We start from the raw sequence: 23,577 nt of genomic DNA, 5'->3' as shown, positions 1-23,577 counted from the left end.
AGATAAATATATTAGATTTTTGTCACGCCAAGTAATGTATAATTGAATACATTTTTTCTGGGTCAATTATACGAGATCGATGCACCGCGAAATATTCTTGACTTTGGTTAGGTTAGCAAGTCATTAGCTCTTGTATCACCGTCTCTTTCTCGCTTTCCCAATGGTTTCGTTTGTGCCTTCGTGTTCCCTTTCGGCTTTAGGTGGGCCACTTCGGAGAATCTGGAGACTTCCTGGTGATTCTTCAATGTTCCGTTTTACCTGTACTTTTGTGCCCCTTTGCAGGTTTAGGTGGATCACCTGGAAGCAGCCATTTTTGGTAAAATCATCATGAGCAGTTAATCGAAATCGAGCTTGCTGCAATTGTCGATAGGTGGTAAAATATGTTAAACGATGTTTATTAATTTATTTCGCGATGCGAACTGCGTCCACGGTAGCTTCATGGGGAAGATTGTTCCGTTTAAATTGATCTCTCGAGCTAGTGGCTGTGATTTTTTTCGGAGAAGATGTAGGGTTTTGGAGTTTTTGTGAGGAGTTCATCGCTTTTTCAGCCGGTTCTCGGGCTGCCCAGAGTTGTAACAGATGGCAAGTGCATTAGCCATCTGCATCCTCGACCGGAGGTCACCCTACCCGTGAACAATCTCCCAACTCATCTCTCGTTTCGCCGCGGCATTCGGTCCCTTATCCATCGCGCCGGTCGCGAACGCCCCGTACCTGAACCGAACCTGTCCGTTCAGGTACCGGAAGTTGGGACCCGGGGGAATCGACGGCGGACGTCGTCTGGAAGCGAAACTTCCTTTTCCGTATTCTCCTACGCCGCGTAGTTTCCGAGTTACGCCCCTCCAAAGAACCGACCAATCAGAGCGCTGCATTCTTATTTACGCTTTATCTCCGAAACTACGGGTCGTAGAAAAAAACGGTAAAGGAAGTTTCGTCGCGGAATCCGGTCCCCTATCGATCGCATCGGTCGCGAACGCCCCCTACCTGAACCGACCCTGTCCGTTCAGGTACCGGATGTTGCGACCCGACGGAATCGACACCGGACGTCATTTGGAATCGAAAGTACTTTTTCCGTTTTCTTAGTTTGGTGTAATATACTTCGGGCCTGCGTAGAAAACTAGGAGCGTATTATACGTTGTAATATACGTGTAAAAAACCACGTACATTACTTGACGTATTATACTTGCCCAAACCTGCATGGATTCATACGTCCATGGTCCTCGCAGATTACCCGCCCCGTCGGTACTCCGCGTCGATACACCGTGATACACCGGTTCTATCGGTTCACCGGCCTCCCCATCGGTACATCGTCAGTGTCGGTACACCGTGCACGTCGATACTGTAGCTGGGCGATTTCGCTTCAAAGTTACGGTAAAAAACTCCCTCCTATCCTACTGTGATAACCCTGCCCTGACTCGGTTCAAAGCTTATAAATGTCATTCATCTGTCCTAACCGTCGTGATTCCATTGTAACCTAAGCCGAACCCTTTCCTCCCCCCCAACATACCTTATCCCGACCCACTCCTATCTTATCCTAACCAAATCGGGCCCTCGCTTCTCTTGGCGGGCGGATTTTGCAGATTTCGCAGATTTCGCGAGTTTAGCGGGTATCGCGGGTTACCGCGAACAGGCGAAAACCAGGTGAGTCGAGTCGTCCGCAGCGACTTCCCCCACCACTACCGTCGCGGTTCCTACCGCCCAAAAAAACCGCCGGACACTTCATGCCGCGGAATGAACTAACCCAGAACAATATTATACGTCCATAGTTATCGGGTTGATCGAGACCCCACCCGGTTGAATTTGATTGGCCTATTGACATTTATTTGGAGCCTATTTCTTAAGAATATACGCAGGCACTAAAAATGCAGATTATTCTAAAAAATGATAGCGTATTCGTAGCAGTGGTGTTAGGACTTAACACGCGATACGTCATGTAAGCCCATGGATTTCTATTTTTACTTTTATGTACGTATCAGATACAAATAATTATAAATTAATAATGCGACAAGTTTAAACGTCTTGTAGTTTTATTGATTTGTACATAGTATCAAGATGAGAATAGTATATTACAGTTACAGTTTGTTATGGGTCAATGATTGACGCCATGGCATGGCAAGTTTTAATATGAATTATGAGACTCTGAAATCGACGTGAAAAAAACAGTCCCATATTTTATGAAAGAAGTTTAGGTTCTTAATATAATACTGAAGCAACATTATACCATCTCGCTTACATCTAACGGTTTTATTTCCAGTAAAACGTAATGCACGTGACCTACAGATCCATATATCCTTGGAAATATAACTTGCTCATTCACGTAAATATTATTCGAATTATATGTCTTACAGACTGAATCGCATTGACGCACATAAAATACTTTTTAAGTATTCAGGCGTTATGAAAGGGTCCTCATGTATATCGAAACAACGAAATAATTATAAAACTTTTCGTCAAACTGGGTACATTGAATCATTTGAAACTTCTACATGTGATTATGAAAGCCTTAAGGAAGAACGTGATCATGAAATTTCATTAAACTAAATATTATTCATCCCAGATTAGAACCAAGAACACATTTTCTTTGAAAAGTAAAATTTCATGAGAATCACGTTCTTTCTTTAGGGCATACATAATTGCGTGTTGAAGTTCCAACTAATTCGGTGCACCCAGTTTGGAGAAAAGTTTTTAAATATTTTGACGTTCTGATATATATAGAATGACCTTTTCATAATACCTTAAGTACAAGTGTAACTACGATATTCCACTTAACTTTATCGTATTCATAAAAACTAACATGCGAGTAAAAAAATTAACTCGACGATGTAATTGTATCAATTTAGAGTGACGCATTATATTAACCTAAAGTTCTTTTCTACTCTTGAAAGTATAATAACTACCTCTAACTTGCTAAAACAACAGGATGTAGATGACGTAACTTACTATTTGCATATCTTTGAGCCTTTGTGTAATTTATTCACTTATACAGTCTACATAAACAAATTCAATTATTTCATTTCACGATACTGTAACAAGCTCTCGTCGTCTTTACAAAATATTAACAATTGACAGAATAAACAGAAAAGATTCATTTATGGGGGTATGTAATTGTAACGTTTACACTGTTTCTCCTTAAATGGACAACTGTGAATCGGAATCACATTTGTGCGGAATAACCGGTAACTCTGGAAATGCAAACCAGTTTATTATAAATAGGCTTTTTTTTTTCTTTTTCATTCATTCTGCTCATTTTCTCGATAGGGTAAAACGAGTGCAGCAGTCAGTCACGAGAACAGAAGTAGTGTGTAAATTGTATGCTATAAATGGACAGTTCTAAATAACGTCAACCAATCATTTTTTATGGTTTAACATGCATCTCAAATAATAACGTTTTGTGACCGAAAATATTAATAACCATCATGGTATTTAAATATTTGGCTAAACTTTTTTTTTTACACCTAATGGTGCTCTTAATGTTCGTAATTTCGATTCAAATTTTAATGAGCGACAGTTCAGAAATAGAAGAAGGATGAGAGAAATAATACGTTGCCTTTACCTCGATTTCAAGATATCGAAAATGATTCATAATTTCGATCATACCGATTCGAGTCGCTGAGATCTTCGTTTGAGCAACATCAATTGGGAATTTTACATTGTTCCTATCTAGAAAACGATGAATTGAACAAAAAAAACTGTTCAGCTATAAACCGATCACTGGCCAAGATTTGGTCAATGAAAATACTTATACATTTTTTGTCGGAGTGAGGAATGAACATAACGTGGCAGTTAAGAGCCCCGTTAATAATACCACGTTAAGAGAATTTTACGGCAATTAAGGAATATCGGTTATGATACTGCTCATTTTATGCATCACCTTGTACTAACTTGTATATAAAAGGCCTACGTATGATGCGTGAGTGTTCGTACAGAGTAAGCATTACGAATATTAAAATATATAGATGATATACGCGTCAACTTTCAAAATGGAATAAAACGCATGAAATATCAGTCACGCTTTTGACTCTCTTATATAGGAGAAACCGATGAAATTAAATTATTGCATGAAGGAAAAGAATTATATAAAAGTAGGGTAATACTTGAGCTCAATATCATATTCATTGATATGAATTAAATGAATAATGTCAGTGTAAAGATAAGAACGTATATAAATTAATAGTATTCTGTTAATATTCAACAATAGAAAATGTACATTTACGAATATATACGGGACTTCAATGATTGCGATACGAGAATCGTGATGTAGGTTTCTTTTTTAAATGTAAAAAAAAACAGAACAAATTATTTGAACGACAGCTACAACGGGAAACCGTTCTATCCAATTCAAAAACCGACCGTCTACTTCACCGGCGTAAAGTACCGGGACTATCTTGTATCCGTTCGTCCGAATTTTTCACCGTTACATACAAGTTTTTGCTCGTTGTATCTCCAGGTTTTAGATTCGTGCCATAAATACCGCATTTAAATACGATATTTTTAAGAAAACAAAGCGTGTGAACGGTTAATCCAATGTAGATGCCACTACTTGGAAGAATGTCGATCCACCACAGTAACGTTAGAACTTAGGTATGAAAGTTGATTATTTACATTAGAGTTGGAGGAAGAGTAAAAGCTATACCTCGTGCTACAATCTACACTACATATTTCATACGACTTATAAAATTTAATCTATAAATTATAAAAATACTCTCCAAGGCACTTGGCGCGAGATGTCGATTATTCGATGAAACCCTGACATTATTACAGCTTCAGTCACTACATAGCTCAAAGCGCTGCGCGATTTGAATCTATTCTTGCTTCATTACTGATCAAGAGATCATGTTTGCCTTACTATCGCATCTACGTTTGTCATGTCGCAATATCTCTTCTAAAGACTGGGGGCATCGATACGGGCTCAACGTGAGCCTATATTCTTATATCCATTAAAGTACGGGCACTTGTACACTTGCACTTTCGAGGTCCAAAATGACAGCCGCTGTAGAAGCGGAACGTCTTTGCGATGAAACTCGTGCTTCGACAAGTAGGAGGCAGTGTAAACGAATGATCCGAAATATGTCTTACATTACACGCATGGAGCGGTATAATTATGCGTATGCGGAGCACCGCGAATTCATGAGAACCGCAAAGAAACCATGCCAATGTATATACCTTTTTCAACGGAACGCCCTATTGCTTTGAGAAAATCCCCAATATTTGGATATCAAATTACAGTTATAGTAGGTACGTCAGGTTCCTTTTACCACTACGAAAAGTTCTTCGGGATATATTAACTCCAGGTCACGCGAGGCTCGTCCTCGCGAGTACTTCTTATTGCATATATTACTGCTGCGATTTCAGGGCAACGTGAAATCAACGAATCTTCCCTGCCATTTATCGAACTCATTCTAATTACATGTTTCTCGAACACCTCCACATGGTCGATTATTCGTGCACGAAGACGACTCTCTCGAATATCGAAGGAATCGGAAGCACGACTGGCAATTCTGATCCGCGAATGTCCCGTTTTCTGTATCTTCCTAGGAGGAATCCACCTCGTTTGGAAGAAGATCCCATCGCTGGATCGTCGCACTGGCCGGAGTCGCGGTCGTCCGAAAGCAGACCACCAGCCTGTGGGCGATGTCCTAACGTGGTCGGCGACGCATCCTTACACCTTGCATCCTCGATTCAGCCGAACGGTTGGCAATACTTTTTATTTCCACTGTTTGCTCAACTCCTTACAAAAGTATGGCGAATCTCGCGAGGAGTGCCACGGCAGTAGTTAAAATTCGCCACGTCGGTCTTCTCGAGCCGAGCGAGTCTTCGACTCCGGAGTTTTCCTTCTCGTCCATGTTCGACGAATCGTCTTGATTCATCGACGTGGCCAGCTCCTCGTCAGGATCTTCTGTGGATTTTCACGGAAAATTGTACATCAGGTCCAACCGTATGACATGCACGGTCGCGTTCGCGCTGGCGAGATCATCACACGAAGGCACGCAGTCATTAATTTGGCGACAATAATTTAGCGAGCAACCGATATCGCACGGTCTGCACTCGAAGTAGCGAAGTAGCAAATGTCTCGAACGGGATGGAACGACCCCACAGGACACCCTGGGGCATTATTGCTACGACGTCGGTGGTCGCTGTTGTTTGGAACTTTCGTTAGGTGTTTGGCCTGATCTCTGACTCGTGGCACTTCCAGAGGCCGCGGGAAGCATCCCCTCACTTTTTCTCGAATCCGAACGATCCGAAACGAAAGTTGGTCACCTCTGGAAACACCGGGATTTTGCTTCATTAATTCCGCATTTGCGATCATTTTCGATTACTTTGCAATGGATGGAACGTGGTACTACTCGGAAGGCAACAATGTGTGTGTGTCTATGATTTGTATGCGGACATGACTTGACGTACTCGACGGAATTTTAACTGTCTCAAAATTCATTCCGATTGAGAAAATGATATGTGCGCATTCATAGTTTACAGGCGAGTTGCATGCTTCCGATTGACTTGAATTTTATCGAAAATGTTTCAGAAACTTACCCACTGACGAAATGGGCATTAATCGTTCTTCGAATTTCCACGTTGTTCAAATTAGACCCGTGATAGGAAATAATTTATGTTATGAAAAAGGTAATATGACGCTTAGTACTCGCCAATGTAAAATTGACTCTAAATTAAATGGATACTGTAAATAAATGACCGACCAACAAATAATAATGTTCGTTGTTTACTTCATTATATATTAATAGTATTTTCTTGAAGCACATTCATCGAATGATAACACGAAATAGTGTACAGTATACAATATAAGTGAACGTAAAGTTTGTATTTTTTTGCGTTATTCCGTTTGGCAAGTACTTGTTAATGACATTTAGAAATTGACATACATATTTTTTTATTATTAAGCTCTGTGACGTTTCGATCATAGTATTAGCATTACGGAATGCTTTCCACCGTGCTATGTATCGTATTTTCGGATGAAACGGATTAAGAAACTGTGCGATGCAAAGACGATAAATGCGTAACCTTCGAATAGTCCGCGTACCATCCACGTCGCCAATCTATGAAATCATTGTGTTGTTGGAATCAATTGAAACGAATAACGTATATTAGCCTCGAGGTCTGGAAACACGTATAGAATCGATTATTGATTCAATAATTGATTACTGAATCGATTCTATCCGATTGAACCTAACATGTCCGTTTTTGTTGAACAACGGAAGTCCTTGCGATCATCTTCTCTTTAATTTATTTGTTATCTTCGTGTTATTTAACAATATTATTGATAATCTGCATACTTGTCAATAAATTACCCGAGTACAAAGAAATTGGCACTTGAAAACATCAATTTTAAATCAACACTTAGTAATTGCAGTATCTTCCATTTGAAAAAGGATAGTTCTGTTTCATAAAATCAACTTAATGTATAAATATAATTAATATCGATAAAAACTTCAGTAGAAATCTCTAGAATGAGCTTCATCTGTAAATAGTATAAAATCAAATGGAGTTTTCAATTAAAGCCGGGCAACAATATTTTTCGACGAAAGCAAGGATTGTTCAAGGATCTGTGTTCAACTTCAATGTGAACTTTCGTATGAATAAAAAATTATAACTTAACAATGATGCCATATCGGAGACGATAGAAAAAAGTAAAATTTCCATTTCAATTTAATGAAATCTACGACACAATAATTTAATTAAGTAAAACTGGTAAGTTGAAAGATCCAGAAATAGTAACGTTGCATGCGTCTTGAGGAAAGAAATTAATATTGAATGTCTCATTTATACTTCGTATAATGCATTATTCATGACATCTTATGTAGAAATACGTCATTTTAGATCGATTACAAATATAAAACATTTTCTCTATTATTCATTAACAACCGCCTGGCACGTATTTCCGGTACAGGTGCACATGTTGTAAGATTCGTTACTGCAAATAGTATGCAGGGGACACCGAGGTCAAATGTAACACGGGGCAATTGTGACAAACATTATAAATTTTATCTTTAAACATGGAAAAACGAATCGAGACAGTGTTCATTTCCCTATGAATCCCAAATTAATACAATCTCTCGTGCTTTCACGTATTTGTCAATTTATACTTCTCGTCCTTAAATATTCATTCAATTTTCCAAATTAATAAGTATACGGTACATTTGCTCCGACAAATGTTACAATCGCACCCTATACCGATAGCAATTGTAACAAAGACGTTCAGTACGGAAAATAAAGTTTCCAATTGTCCACGAATTTTTAAAGCGATAAAAACTAAACTCTAAACAGAATCGTGAAAATCCGTTACTGTCAATTACAGAATTAAAACCATAAAAAATGTTACGATTGACCTAGGTCCCCCCTACTAACGTAAAAAGCAAACTTCTGTATGTAAACCCATACATGTGCAGTGTAATCTATTAAGTGTACGTACATGTACACATGAGTCTTGACGAAACGGATTCTAACATTTGGAATGCTATTGCAACTATACTTACATGGTAAATAAGAATTGAATTTTGTTTCTTATGTTTGTTACCCCAATTTCTTCACAATACGGTACAATCGTTAAAGTTGCGTGTCAGTAAATGCGAAAGTCAATTTCTTCGAATCAAATCTTTCAGAATCTCCACAAGTTTTTCAAATTGAGATTCTTTTACAAAAACGAAATCAACTACAATCATCGTGGTGTGTCTCATCACCGGTATAAAACGGTGTACTACGCATGTGAAGTCAGGTAAATGTCAGTCGGTATGAACCGTATTAATCGCAAAATGAGAAAACATTCTTTCGTAAAGTTACGAGTAGGATCATAAAATTCTTTACCAATTATGTACGTTCTTACACCTGTCGTTTCTTTGCCAAGAACAACCGTTTCAATACGAAACGCTTTACCGGGTATAAAAGCACATGAAATAAAAATGGTTTCATCGGTAAAAGATATTCCTTTCTTCAGAAAATGAGGGAGATACTGGCGCGACATGATATAAACGTGTTATATTTCTGATATGTATGTGTCGAAACGCAATTAGGAAAAAAAAAAAAATGACGTTTCAAGTTCAACTTAATGAGCACATTCAACGTTACTACCTGTTGGGCTTTGTTTCAAGATGCAATTCACAGCATGCTGCAGGTTCGATTAGTATCCGCAACTACAATCTAGACAGTGCGACATTCAAGGTGAAAAGAATCGAGTTGCTCGTGCGGGTAGTTTAATGACTTGGGGGAAAGGCAAGTGCAATTAATTTACATGAAGTAATTTTAATTAATCGGGGGGGGGGGGGAGGCAGAGCATTAATTTTCGTACAGAGCTACGCTACAATTAGAGAGATGAGAAACGGAGACAAGATTTTCATTAAATGTCAGTTCCAAACAACGTGACTACTAACCGTCGTATTTCTAACATGCACCTCATGTATCGTTGTCTATCGAGTTGAGTGCATATAAGTAATAAATAGTATTATGTGTCTCCGTGTGATGTTCCGCGACATACGTGTATCTGTATGCGTATAAGAGACGTGCAACAACTAAACGCTACTTCCTGCAATTTCTAGATAATGCATTAAATCAGCAGAACATAATGGCCGAGAGGAAAGAGTACGAAATATCAAGACGAAACATTTGTCATAACAAGGTACAATTACTTTTGCACCTTTGCGATATGTTTAACGTGAACTTTGTACAAGATTCCAAAAACTTGGTGTTTCAGATCTTTCCAATCACTTTGATGCAAAGTGGACGACCGGTATGAAAAACTTGAAATGCTCTCTGAACACCTTCAGAGGAACGTCCCAAATTATGCTCCGAATCTTTCAAACGATGCATGAACATCGTAAACATTCGTGACATGACCCGAATTCGTGATTGTAATGGTACAAAGTTCACGATAGGCCAAGGAATCTAATATTACTAGCGTATGTTAATAAGGAATAATAGGGCATTCGATGCGATCACTCCAAGGCATGTTATAACAGAAGAGGAAGAGAAAGGTAAAATTGAAGAGAGAGCATGTAAAAAAGAAGAGAGCGTTTCACCACAACCACTACTTTTGTTAAGACAGTATCCTGAAGTAAAAATGAAAGTAAAGAGAAGTATTATAACTTATACTACGATATATTTACTCTGCTTTTCAACTCTGGACTCGGCGGTGGTGAAGTTTTGGCGACTTTTTATTTCTTATTATTATCCGTATTGTAGTATCCCCTTTGAAAACACGTAAGTGTGGTCACGGATGGTGTAACTTACACGCGTATTTTTCAAGGTGAAGGGAATATATACGGACCTAGAGACCGAACGTTTGATTTTTCAACCCGCCGCCTGGCTAATATAATACATATAATCGTGCAATGCACATTTCTCATTTATGCTTACTATTAGCAAAAAAGAAATAACTCAACAATGACACTTATCTGGCAAACATCTCAAATATAACAAAGTATGGAAGCTCTCTTGGGGGGTATCTATAAAGGATATATGTAAGGTCCTAATACCGAATCAACCGATTTTCATGAAACGTGGAAAATACTGCGATTAATACGTTAGCGTTTGATGACTGTGTAACGTTATTCCTTCGATGCTTCGTATTATACATTATTCATTAACCATTCTTTAATCCATTTACATCTTTGCGGCGTTACTCTTGTCAATCTGTTAATCGATGAATGGGAAAAAAATTAGTCCCTCCACCATGCATCTAATCTGATATTACCATTTCCCAATCTGGAAATTTGACAATGGAACACGAAGAAACGAAAATACATCTCCGAAGTAACCCCGTTTCAATTGTTTCTACAATTTGTCCTTATTTGCAAACTCTGAGTAGACATCCTTTTGACAAGAGAAATCGATCTCGTTCTTACAAATTATTATTATTAATATTCACAAGATAAGTAATTTCAAGTAAATAATAAAAATAAATATACAATCGCGGCGGAAGCATTAGGATTTCAATTATCCAGTTTCTTGAATTCGTAATTGTTTCTAAATGATTTTCTTCAAACTCAGACAAAATTACTTAAGGCGGCGCCACACGTTCGGCGTTCATCTAGTGCCCAGCAAAAATTTACCTACTACCGAGTCATGTCTACGGATCACTCGAAGCAAATATTCAGTGTTCGCCTTTCCTCGCTTCGTATCGATATTTCGTTTCGAAATTTAGCAAATGCAAAACGATCATTGGCACCGATCGTCGTTCCCACGACGCATCGGTGCTCGGCAAAATAAACAACGTGTGCTCGCCACTTGACGAACACTTCCCGAACACTTCCCGATCACGCCTCGACGAACATTCGATACTGGTCGAATATCGAATGGGTGGCGCCGCTTTTAAGACGCCATCGAAAGTAACATTAAACTATTGTACTTAAGATGAAGCGGAAACCATGAAAAAATGTAATTGGCATCGGTACGGATTAAGAAAAATATGCAACAATTAAGTATGAACGGCTCGCATAGAATTAATCTGCGATATTACGCTCTGTTTCGTCAATTCGTGTTCGGCCAATTTGCAGGTTATTTTTGGTAGTGCATCCATTGTGACACTGTGATTGCATATGTACAAACTTCTATCATGGTTTCGCATTTGCTTAAGGTAAGAAAAACTACGGATTTCCCGAAAATCCGAACTCGCGGTCTTTCGATCGAAAACGATACATTGCCGAAGGCAACCAAAGACCCGTGCAACCTCTGACAATGAGTATACTGGAATCCCGAGTAGTCTCAGATAGCTTCCCGAAACTTGATTGATGCTCAAGTACCTGCGTCTAATATAATGTCACCGACATCGCCAACGTTATCGCCTTCAGCGCCAACGTCATCACCATCGACCGCCTCCAGATTGCTAGCATACGAAGTAGATTCTCCAGAATTCTCAACCATCCATTGAACATTACCTACAGTTCCTTTGTTTGCCGACCTGCAACCGAACCACCAGTATGCGATCGACCGTGGGAATGCCGGATCTGCGACGTCGACCTAAAAGAAAGACAACGAAACTCGGTAAATCAATTTCGGACAAAGTCAAAGCAATGATCAAATTTCAATGTTGCGTATTCTCTGCGAATGCTCAAATGCATATATTGCCTTATAAAACGGTTGAATAAACAACAAAATTCTATAACCTTAACAAAGTGGATACATAAATGTCCCTTTGCACGATCATGATTTATTGGAAGCATTCGCATGATTTGAATTCTCAAGTGACGTTGTAACTTAACTTTCATAGGGCAGCTATACTTACAGAAAAGGCCCTATCGTTGAATCGGTAATAGGCGCTCCCTTTGAAGAAGTAAGTGTACCCATTGTAGGTCAAAGCAGCGTCCAAATTGTCAGGCAGTCCTTCCCAATTTGAGATCAGTTTTGGATAAGTGCTCTTAACCGGGGGCCTTTGAGCGGGGTCGAACCTCCAGAATTTGGTCCCCTTATAGAAGTAGATCTTGCCGTTCCCTGTCCAGACTGTAGCGGCGTCGATATTGTCAGGAATTCCTGTGAACCCTTCGCTGATGTCCTTAGGATAGCTCCCATCCATCCTCTTGCCCACGTACCTCCAGTATTTCGATCCCTGAAGCATTCGCATTGTCCATATTATTCCATCTTATTCGGCACCGTCATCGGGACGTCCCGCACCGACCGACATTCCGGCAGAGAGCGTTTCGTCGATACGTCTCGATTGCGGTCCGTCGGTTGAAAATAATGAGCTGTACAGAATACGGCTGACGAAACATGGTTCGAGAATAATCAGTTCGATGTGTCAAGTTTCATGAGCCGCTGTATACAAAAAGTCGTTCTAAATACAGCGATGCGGCGTAAACCGGTCATTTCGCACACTCTTCCGAAAGACGCTCAGATTTATATGCACTGCAATGATAACTACGTCTCTAAAACAAATATAGACTGGACATGTGTTTATATGAATAATTTTGATATCCTTGTTTCTTCAATTCATTCCTCCTGCATAGAAATGCACACGATAAAGTCAGTCTGCGGGACATTGTACATTTTTCCTCCGTATATACCTTGAAAAAGTATGTTTTGCCGTTTTTGTATGTAAAGGCAGCATCTATGTTTCCCGGCAAACCCTTCCATGAGTTGCTGATGAGTCTCGGATAACCACTGGCAACGCCATCTGCTGTTAATTTCCAATAATGATCTCCTGTAAAAGAATAATTTCATTTCCCAGTTTATGAAACTTCATTTTAATACGTAGCATTTATAACCGTATTACAGAAAAAGTAAGTCCACTTTTTTTTCTTTTTTAAACGTCATCTTTTACGTCGTTGCATTTGCAATTTAACAATACTTTTTCCATGTCATAACAAGTAACAAGTATTCCAGTTTTCAATGGTGATGAAAATAATGTATACCGTTAGTGCATCATTATTTAAGGAAAATGTTGCAAGTGCCAGACGGGCTAATAAAGAAGTTGTAAATTAAAGAACTTCAAGTATCATTCTCGGATACGTCAATAAATCTGAAAGACAATGTCCTTATGTTTATTTTACAGCTGAAAAGAGGTTCTGTTACTTTCCACTTTAGAATTCAAGCAGCCTGCTTTTTAATGTCAAAAAATCCATAACTCTAAATACAACCTTCCAACACCGTTTGTAGTATAATTAAGGTGATATGAAAGTGGCGTCAAAGAGGTCTCGTTCTTGAAACTTTTCTCCGAACTGAGTGTACCGAATCTATTTAAATTTTAGAACGTGAATATGGAGGCTATAACAAAAGTCCTAACACTCTTGAAATTTCGTTTGTATTTAATTCGTTTATGGATATTTTCAACATTTCTTATAAAAAATGAAGTTTCATGCGTGTCAAGATCTTCCTTGAAGCCTTCATATTCACATTGTAAAGTTTTAAACGATTCGATATATTCAATTCGGCGAAAAATTTCACGAACGATTGACCTCCAAGGTATCACTCTCATATCTCCCTAAGTTATCGTAAGTCCACTTTTACTTGGCAATAATTTCTATTAAAATGTAAATATTATGTAATCAAAAGCATCGGATATCTGTTACCGCATAATTGCTTATAAGCAATTAACAATGCAACTACAAATCATCATTTGATTTTACAGTCTTTTCCAAACGTCTCCATCGTATTCAATTTAGACATAACCACTTTGTTCATTATTACGGCAGAACAGTTCTGAATTTTTACTTAAGAAATTAAAAAACTTAGAGTAACGTGTATCTTTTGAGAAACTCAATGAACCTTGCACAATTTACAAAGTCCAGTTATTCGACCGTTTCCTATTTTCAATAATAAAACGGTATTTCTCCATTTTATCATGAAATAAATGCATTCTTTATTTGAAAGGATGGACTTATATATGTACAACCCCTAATTAGGTTTGTATTGTCGACAAAAGCACAAAACTTGAAACTAAACGGAATCCCACAAGAAATACGTAGAGTTTAAGCAAGTATGTATCGTACGGCGGTTATATTATTATAAAATTTCATATTTCTTTTTGGCTAATTATCAATACCGATCATAAAGTCTAGGTACGTTTCCCAAATGCGTCCTTCGGTACCGTCTTAACATTATCTTTAAACTGCATGATAATTAATCACGTTTTGTCAACTTAAAATGAGGAATTCGGTCATGCATTCAACTTTTTGTAACATTTAGTTGATTGAACAACCGCACATGATCGTGTTGAAACGCCCATTATTAAGCACTTACAGGATTCATAACGTAATCCAGCGGCTTAACGCTTTCTGCCTTAACGTAAACGTTTTCTCTGCCGAAAAACGGTAACGGAACCGAGTGGGGGGGGGGATTAAGAGTTTCTTTCGATTACCGATTTCCCTTGAAACCGGAGACTGCTATTTTAGCTTCCCTAAACTCTTGATTTCTTCGTTGAATGTATTCATTTCACGGCGAACAGAATACTCGCACTCAACATTAAATGCGTTTCCGTTCTCCCAAACGTGATTTCCAATCCCAAGATAAGTACATTTGCCTTTGTTTTCGTTTTACCGCACTTCCGTTTTAGCGTTAATCATTTTATTACTCCCAACCGTTTGCAATACGATGATAACGAAAGGGTGGAAATAAATCCGCTCGTTTAGGAAGCAACGAATATGTCATTTGCTGCGAGTTCTCTTTGAAGGATCGTCAATAAGCAAACGGTAACAAACCTTGGAAAGCGTACGTGTGTCCTTCCGCGGAATTGAACATGGTATCGACCTTAGGGTTCATGCACAACCGGGGGTCCTCCTCGCTGCCCGAAGGCGAAACCGTGGTCCGGTGAGAAGTGCCGGTTCCTTCGTCGTCCGTTTTCGAACCATAAAGAGCCTGAGAGGTATAAAGAGGAAAGTGACGGTGGGAGACAGCGAGTAGCGCGACAGCAATTATCCGATTCCGTCCCAACCTGGATGCCCTGTATGTCGTCCGTGTCCAACGTGAAGGTAGGATCGTACCCACGGTAGAAGGGCGCCATCAGGGCCGACTTGATGTCGCTGTGGCTGAGCCCCAGAGAATGTCCAAACTCGTGTGCGGCTACCTGGAAGAGGTTGGTGCCCCGGTAGCTGTTGACGGTCCACTGCTCGGAGTCGTCGAAGTGGGCGTCTCCGCCGTAGACGGGAAAGTAGGCATGGGCCAGGGTGCCTCCGGGGCCGTCGAAGGGATCGCCGTCGCCGTGCTCACCCTTCTCGAACCTGATCTCGATGTGGACCTGCAGAGATAGCGCGTTGCTTCTTACCACTTGTTTCAATTTAGCGATCCGACGAGTCGAGTATTTTAACTCGTTAAACGCGAGTCAAGCATGTATTCGAGTCACCTCGAGTCATCGTTGTTGTAACTCGAGTTATTAAAATGATACGAAAGAGTCGGCCTGAAAACGTTGAGAGGTCCAATCGTTCGTGAGTGTTCTTCGAATTGGATGTATCGATTCGTTTCAAATTTTGTTACCACGTAAAGATGGAGGCCTTATGGTAGGTCCTGAAACTCGTGAAATTTCAATTTTTATAAAAAATAAATTGTTCATTTATCATGGACTAGAACTAGCATAGCGTTATCCGTGCACGTTTTTTATGTATTGCGCTTTTTCAAGGCCTAGAATCGAAAATAATGAGTTTCAGGACCTAGTTCGAACTATTTAGAATAGAGTAGAAATGAAATGTTCCAGAGTTACGTGGGTAATGCGTGTCTTCGGAGCAAAAATTTAGTTGCAGCTAAATGTCACGGATGGTCCCGTCGGTCCATTAGAGTATTAAAAATCTTGACTCCATGGGACTTCGACAGTTTTACTTCGATCTCTTTATAATTATTCTACCGAAATGACATATGGAACATTTCATTTCGTATAACTCTCAATGTACCGAGTAATAGACTTCAACGTAAATATAAATGTCGGTAACGCGGCGCGTCAGTTTGTGTTACCACTTAAGTATCCAGTAATGGCGTTACCACCGAAAGGAGTACAGATGAATTTTATTTCCCTGACGTCGAGTAACTTTTTCAGCGCCTTTCATATCACCTTAATACAGACGAGAGCGAGTTACGAGCATAAGGACGAGTTCGAGTTACCAATTCGAGTAATCGGTATTCGGTATTATAATTATTTTACTCTCCAACTTGCCATTGACTCGACTCGCCACGCCAAATGTATGCGACATCGAGTCGAGTACAAACTCGAATTGGCACGGTATCCGACTCGTCACATCACTACTTAAATTGCATTTACGAACACATGACGAGATTTCATCGATTCTTCTCGTTTACCTGACCAGACTTCTTCGGCGTGAACGTCAAATCGGTGTACTCCGACCACACGGAAAAGGCTTTTGCGATTTCTTTGTCGACGGCGTTTCTCTCTAAAATCCTTGGGTACTTACTGATCTTGTACGTCAGTTTTTTCACCCTCCACCTTGAACCTGTTTTCATCGAGAATATGTCAATTAGTTGCTTAAGACAGGCGCTAAGATTTGGCGCGCATTGTTTTGTTTTGTTTTGTGAGTTTCTCAATTTATGTTACTGACTTCTACGTTACCAAAGAATGTGAGAAAATATATACTTGATGAGTATTCCTAATATAAGGTCAAAGGTAAAGCATTGTTGTAAAGGTTGTAAAACTCGTTTCTTTCGTGTCTTGGCCTAATGTATATATATTTATATATTTGTTTTTTATCTTTTATCTTTCGAAATTAATTCCGTAATTGAGATAACGTGACGTTTCGGTGAAAATAAAACCGTGTCTCAAGTGACCCTCTACTGAGGGTCAATAGGAGCATGTATAAAAAAAGATATATCAAAACCATAACCCACCCTATAAACTGCTTCGTTTTGGTATTCAAGAATACTTATCGGTTATCGCCACGTTTCTAGAGTTGAAACCATTTGTTAAAAAATGAAAGTTATCGACATAAACGTTTTAATATCGTCGCGATTGACCCCGTTTGACGGTACTGCACACCATTGTGTAAACGAACTTGCCCTAACAAACAACGAATTGGACATTTTCAAGAAATACTGTTTAGGTAGACAAATTACCTTCATCTCGAGTGATTTAACATAAAAGAGATAAAAAATGCACGTGCATTAAGATACATTGGCATGACCGACGGTACCGCCAAAATGAGACATAAGAATGACTCCGGAAGGAGAAGGAAGTTTATCGGGTAGCTATCTTATGTCGGACACGTGCAGGTGACGTAGAAGCGTTCCGTGAGACGTGTTTCCGATACTTTTTAAGAGGACGCGCGTTCCAGTTGTCCGTTCCGATAGAATTCCATAGGATATACGCGCCGTTGGATTCGCCCGTTCAAATCACTGGAACGTACGACTATAAATTCAGGGTTTACAACGACGCTACATTCAAAGTCATGGCTAGAGACTCGTCAAAGTAACCTGTCATATATTCGTTATTAATACCTTGACCTAATCGCTCGTTTCTTTACGATTGAAAGTTGACGTTCACTACTCAAATATTTAAGCTAACACCGAAAAGTGTCGGCCACGGCCAACTTGTATCCGAGAGGAACTCCCGGTTCCATGAATTTCAGAAAGAAGGCGATCTTTACCCTTCGATGGAAAACACAGTCCTCTTGCTACTCGTATTGCTCGCGATCGTGCATACGGGTCTAAAAACTCCAATATTGGAAAGCGATCGCTTTTTGATCACGATTTATGATGCGGTTCAGCTTTCCGATTAAAGAAAGTAGCGTTTAAGTAGAATCGACGATAAATAATCAAGAAGCATGTTTGCGAAATGTTGTAAGCGAAAGAAGGAGGAAAACGGTGCGACCATTTCGGTCTCCCGTTTAGATTCGATTCGAGAATTGACACTTAAACTATCAATGACGTAAATGCTAAAAGCACGTCCCGTGCCGCTTAACCATCGGCGCTTAACGCTCGACGACGTAAGAAAACTCGTGATGTAAGTGTTTCAGAATTTTCCTTGCAGCGGTACAGAGTCAAATCTTACTTTGCCTCGTTATCTTTACGAAGGCAATCCAAGTCAATCGATATCCAATCTTCGTAGCAACGAAAATCAATTCTCTCCCGATTTGGTAAGCAAGTGTTCGAGAACAACTAGTTTAATGATATATGGCCGATTTGAATGAACGCCGATTCGTCTTGGAGATCGATTCTACGTTAACCCTTCCAGGGCGTTGGGAATATGCCTAGCTTAGACTTCCGTCCATCGGAATGATCAAAAAGTCGGGACTAACGTCGAATCTAATGGATTCCAACATAATCCTCTCGTTTTTTTCCCCTCTCTTTCTCCCTACCCCTTTCCGGCCGAGTAACCGACAAAATGGTGAATTATTGAATTATTGCAGCTCACGACGTTCCATCGGAAACCTGTGAACCTCTCCGATGCACGCATACGTCACGAAGCTCGTCTTCGATCATTCTGTGAACGAGTTTCTCATTTTATCGGGACTTTTGCCATCGGGATTTTTACCACTCGATGAATTTTCCCGAAATAGAATTCAGAAGTCCGTCTGGGACTCCTCGACGATCGGATTTTGCGAAACATCCTGCACGAATCATCGAGAGAGTTTCGTGTCGATCTCGACCGATTGGATAATCAATTGCCAGATCTCGCGGCACGTTATGTCATCCGCGGTTTCGTGACTGCCGACGGCGCAGCTCGCGTTGTCATCGGGGCTCCGACACCTTGTCGATTTTCTAATCGACTGCGAGCGCGATCGAGCAAAACGGACGCGAGAACGACTACCGACGACGAAGACGACGACGACGCCGACCCTGGATCGAAAGGAGCGATCCGCATACCGATGCATCGATCGATTTCCGTCAATCCTTGAACGGCTCGAACGTCGACCGAAGACCAGGGTTATCCCCTTTGCTCCTCGCCTTTTTCCCCCTTATTCCTTCGGTCGAGTCAACTTACCGCGGAATATTTCCGCCAAACGCCATGGATGGCACGCGGCACGGTCTCTCGTGGATTCACGTTATGGGAATACTTTTATCGTTTTTATTACTCTGAGTAATTTACCTTGAAGGGCGTATCTTTTCGACCTCCCATCGGAGCTTGGTCCTACTCTATCCTTAACACCGCACCTCGGCAAGGACATCAGGTGAGCGGTGTCATCGTCCAATATTCCTGAAAACGAATCATGATTAAAAATCAATGCATTACGATTGTTTCTTCGAGTATCCCTATTGACTATGGCTAATTATTTCCTGCGACGCGTACAATCGGTTCTGCCTGTTCCAGGTTTTCTGGCTACTCAACCATGAAAATATATCGTTACGGCGGTCCGTTATTCCTTGTTTCTTGCATTAGAACCTCAAAGTTACTCTTGCGCCTCTTGTTATAAGAATTTGACCAGGGACCCGATTCTCGAGCTCATACGCTCAACTTTCGCCCGCGAAATTGACAGCTTCGCATACGATTCGCAAATGGTGACGAACGACGATCGTACGTGTAAATTTATGGATTTAAACTTTAATCTACTCTGCGGGTGGGCCTCGGCATTTCAGCAATTTAACGGCAAGTTTTGTGCTAATTGAATTTCTTTATCAAACTAACGCATCGAAATGCCACTAATATGAGCCGTCGATAATAATGAGAAGTAAAAATTGAACGGAAGGTTTAAAGCTAATAATACAATATTTGACCGTGCCACCGTTCCCGAACGGCGCAGACGCATCGACAACCAACCAACGCTAACCAGGGTTCGTTTATATTTCTGGTATTCGTATTAGACGTGCCTCGAATTCTTGCAACGTTCAAAGATCGATGACGCGAATCCAACGGCCGGATTCGCGTCTCCTTTTAATCGTAAATCAACGAAACACATATCTCATGAAAACCCCCGAGCCACCAACGGGCGCGAGTTCCTCTCGTTAACGGCATATCGGGCAAAGTAACGTTTCTTCTAATCCCAAAATCCCCTAAATGGCCGTGAAGTCCTTCGGCGACCCGCGGTCCATCCGCCGATTCCCGTTTGAAACTCGTTACTCCTGCCGTCAATTACCGGCGTCAATTATCGACAACAACGCGGCAGTGATTAGGTACTACCGGGGATTGGTGCAGATTGTGCCCGCCATTTGTAACCGGCTTCGGTTAGATAACTCTTCCGCTTGCCTTCGCTTTTTATTGGTGCTCAATCGAAACTCCCGGGCCTTCGTTCTTCGTTGATAGTCCGAGGATGACATTTACCCGCGGCTTCTTCCTTATTTTGTTTTTTCCTCTCGGATGCGTTACCGTTCCCCCGTTGTTACGCCTTGCGAGTCTCGTAATTTCCTTCGGGATGCGCCGAGGAACCTTGACACGAATCCCCCAGTGTTTCTGGTTCTCTAGGTCAACGGATAACCCGTCGTTGTTACCTTATCATTTACGCCATTTTCACGATCGCCTTATTTTGATATCCGTCCAACGCATCGAAGTATCACTTCGTACGTGTGATCTATTCGACATTATGCTCGTTCTGCGATGATATTACAAATTAATGGATTTAGGGACAAACGCAACTCTAATTTTCGTAATTAGACACGTGCTCGTTAAAGTTATCAAATGACCGGCCACGTTGATGGAATCCACCTGACGAAATTGAGATACAACGAAAATCGCATATGTTGGAATAGTTATTTACGCATCGAGTGTAAACAGTAGCCGTTTGTCGCCCAAGTGCCGACAGAGGTAAGGGTCCTCACGGTGATCATTTAGTTATCTGTTATGTTTCATACTTTTCTTTGGAAAAGGTTACTCCATTTCCAGTCATTTTCGTGAGCAATCAATACTTGTAAAAAGGCATCTTATAAAAGTATGGAAAAATTGGCCAAAGTTATCAACAGATAACTAAAATGTTGAGTAACTTCGCTTCTACGTAGTTGTCGGTGATTATTTCTGTACTCACGTCTATTAACATATGTGCAGGATATCAACCATGCGGGATCAAAACTTCATAAGATATTAGCTTATGACAAAGCATGGAAAATGGCATCGTGTGGAAATTAACTTTAAAGTTTCAAAACAATTTCTTTGCAAAATGATATGCACATAAAAGTCTAGTTAATAAAGCACTTAAACCGTATGTACGGGTTGTCCTACATTGTTTCTGTATCTAGCGAAGAAATGGGTATTATCCCTCTGTCAATAGGTATGAGGCCCCTTTAATGGAGGAATCAGGGCAAGGAAATAGGTATTTATTGAATTAAATCTAATCCATATGAAATACTTTATAACTCGAAAGCATTTTCAGACCATTGCGTACACGGCCAAATTAAGCCGATGTGAAAATGGCGCCAAAGAGATCTCGTTTATGAAACTTTTCTTCGAACCGAGTGTGCCAAATCGTTTCAAACTTAACAATGTGAGTATACATGCTATAAGAAACGTCCAGAAACCCATGAAATTTCAATTTTTCTAAAAAATTATACAAGTGTCTGTAAACAAATTTAAAAAAATTGAAATTTCATGGGCGTCAGGACCATCCTTATAGCCTGCACATTCACATTGTTAAGTTTGAAACAGTTTGGTAGACCCAGCTCGAAGAAAAGTTTCATCGGTATTGACATGTGCAAGTGTAGATAACGATACGTCATTGTACAAGTTCTTCGTCACAATTGGAAGTAGTTTTACGTTAGTCATCAATTTCGTGATTTATTGAACGATGTAATACTCAATTGATTAAATGGTTTCACGTGATATCGATCCGAGAGGATTAACTCGTAAGCAACGATCACCGAAGTAATCATCGATCCATAGTAGTACGGGCTAATTAGCTTAAACCGTTAATACCTGTTGTTCAATCCATGTAATCGTTTCTTCTTCGTTTCACGAGATTGTTCATTCTTTAGTTCTTCTTACGTTCGAATATTATGAGAAAACTTTAATTTCTATGTGCAAATTGCCGAGAAATAGACTCACTCAAGGAACTCGAATGTCCTAGAATTAATTTCCTTCAAGAGAGACTTTTTATGCTTCAAGGAGACTACTCGGACATTACGACGGATAGGAGGTAAGTTTTCGAATACCTTTACAGTCTCCAATCCATATTGCCGCACAGGGTGTTCCAAAACTCGTAAAAAATCGTAATCTCTAAGCCTGGCGTAAGTTGGGTTCCGGACACGCGCATCCTCAACACTAGTTTTTATTCAACTTCAATTTTCTTCATTTTCAGTAGGTATTTCGATGAGTCAATTGAGAATAAGTAATAATTATTTATTAAACGATTAATTGATACATTAAATTAAGCATTTAAATGAAATGTGGGAAGAAACACGGATATTTCAAAGTTAAGGAATCCATGTTATTCGTCGTTACCGTGCACCAACATGGGTCAATATCGTTAATTGGTAATTTGCAATAATTCATCGTGTAATAAAAAAATGGGAAGAGAACGTTCGAATCTAAATTCTGCCACCTTTCAAGAACTCCAAAAAGGAAAGTCATCCGTTTTACGGAACTCCGTGTGTATGTATGCCCCCGCGCGCGCGCACGCACGAAAATGCGTATATACGGAGGCATACATAAAGGTAACGTATATTGAACTAGAAGAACGAAAACTAGGCAGATGTAGTAGTTAGCCTGTAGCTAACGTGATAAGGGTTACGTTTATTCCGGGGAGGTATCGCGGATAACGCATACGGTAAAATTGACAAGAAAGAAAGCTCTAAACGTTACGGTACACGGTCCGATCCCATTCGAATGATTTAGCACGTCGTATAACCGGACGCCTAACCGGAGAGAGTGTTTTCGGAAGCAGGGTGAATGCGACCAAAATGTGTTGCACCGGCAGCGGCGACACAAAACTCAACCGATGATTCAGAGTTCGATGAATTGCTTCGCGGCGGCATGGCGGGGTCGTACATCGGATGACTCACCCTCGCGATTTAATCTTAAAGGAATTCCGTACAGTCAGCAGATGATGTGAAAAAACTGTTTCACCGACTGCGTTTGAGCAACTGCCGAGGATCACTATACCTGTGTCCACCGCAGGAAATTGACTCTAAACGGCTTACGTTAGTTCTTACTCGTCTATCTCTCAACGGGCGGACACTGGAGACACGGAGTATCATGCTTCGATAGAACCGGTGTATTTATTTCATCCAACGACCCAAGGGAAGCATTCTTTACCGTGAAGGTAACGTTTAAAACGACCTTTA

General features: G+C 40.2%; 1 protein-coding gene across 4 annotated transcripts in view; it reads right to left on the bottom strand.

The window, feature by feature from the left end:
* Positions 1-2,006: 2,006 nt before the first annotated feature.
* LOC105698641 (matrix metalloproteinase-14) overlaps positions 2,007-23,577 on the bottom strand; it is a 41,423-nt gene continuing 19,852 nt past the window's right edge. The window contains exons 3-10 of one of the 4 annotated variants that reach the window (XM_012423052.1): positions 19,460-19,567; positions 16,720-16,871; positions 15,368-15,670; positions 15,135-15,291; positions 13,002-13,138; positions 12,227-12,547; positions 11,745-11,961; positions 2,007-5,893 (exon numbers count right to left, since the gene is read on the bottom strand). In XM_012423052.1, the coding sequence (XP_012278475.1) occupies positions 5,727-5,893; positions 11,745-11,961; positions 12,227-12,547; positions 13,002-13,138; positions 15,135-15,291; positions 15,368-15,670; positions 16,720-16,871; positions 19,460-19,567 (1,562 nt within the window). In that variant the 3' untranslated portion in view covers positions 2,007-5,726. Of the gene's footprint in view, positions 6,258-11,744; positions 11,962-12,226; positions 12,548-13,001; positions 13,139-15,134; positions 15,292-15,367; positions 15,671-16,719; positions 16,872-19,459; positions 19,568-23,577 lie in introns of all 4 variants that reach the window. The other 3 variants (XM_012423055.1, XM_012423053.1, XM_012423056.1) reach the window with 3 other exon arrangements.

Source organism: Orussus abietinus, unplaced genomic scaffold (genome assembly GCF_000612105.2).
Source record: "Orussus abietinus isolate OABI.00-Male unplaced genomic scaffold, Oabi_2.0 scaffold31, whole genome shotgun sequence".
NCBI classification, from domain to species: domain Eukaryota; kingdom Metazoa; phylum Arthropoda; class Insecta; order Hymenoptera; family Orussidae; genus Orussus; species Orussus abietinus.
This window is presented reverse-complemented; position numbering and strand designations above follow the sequence as displayed.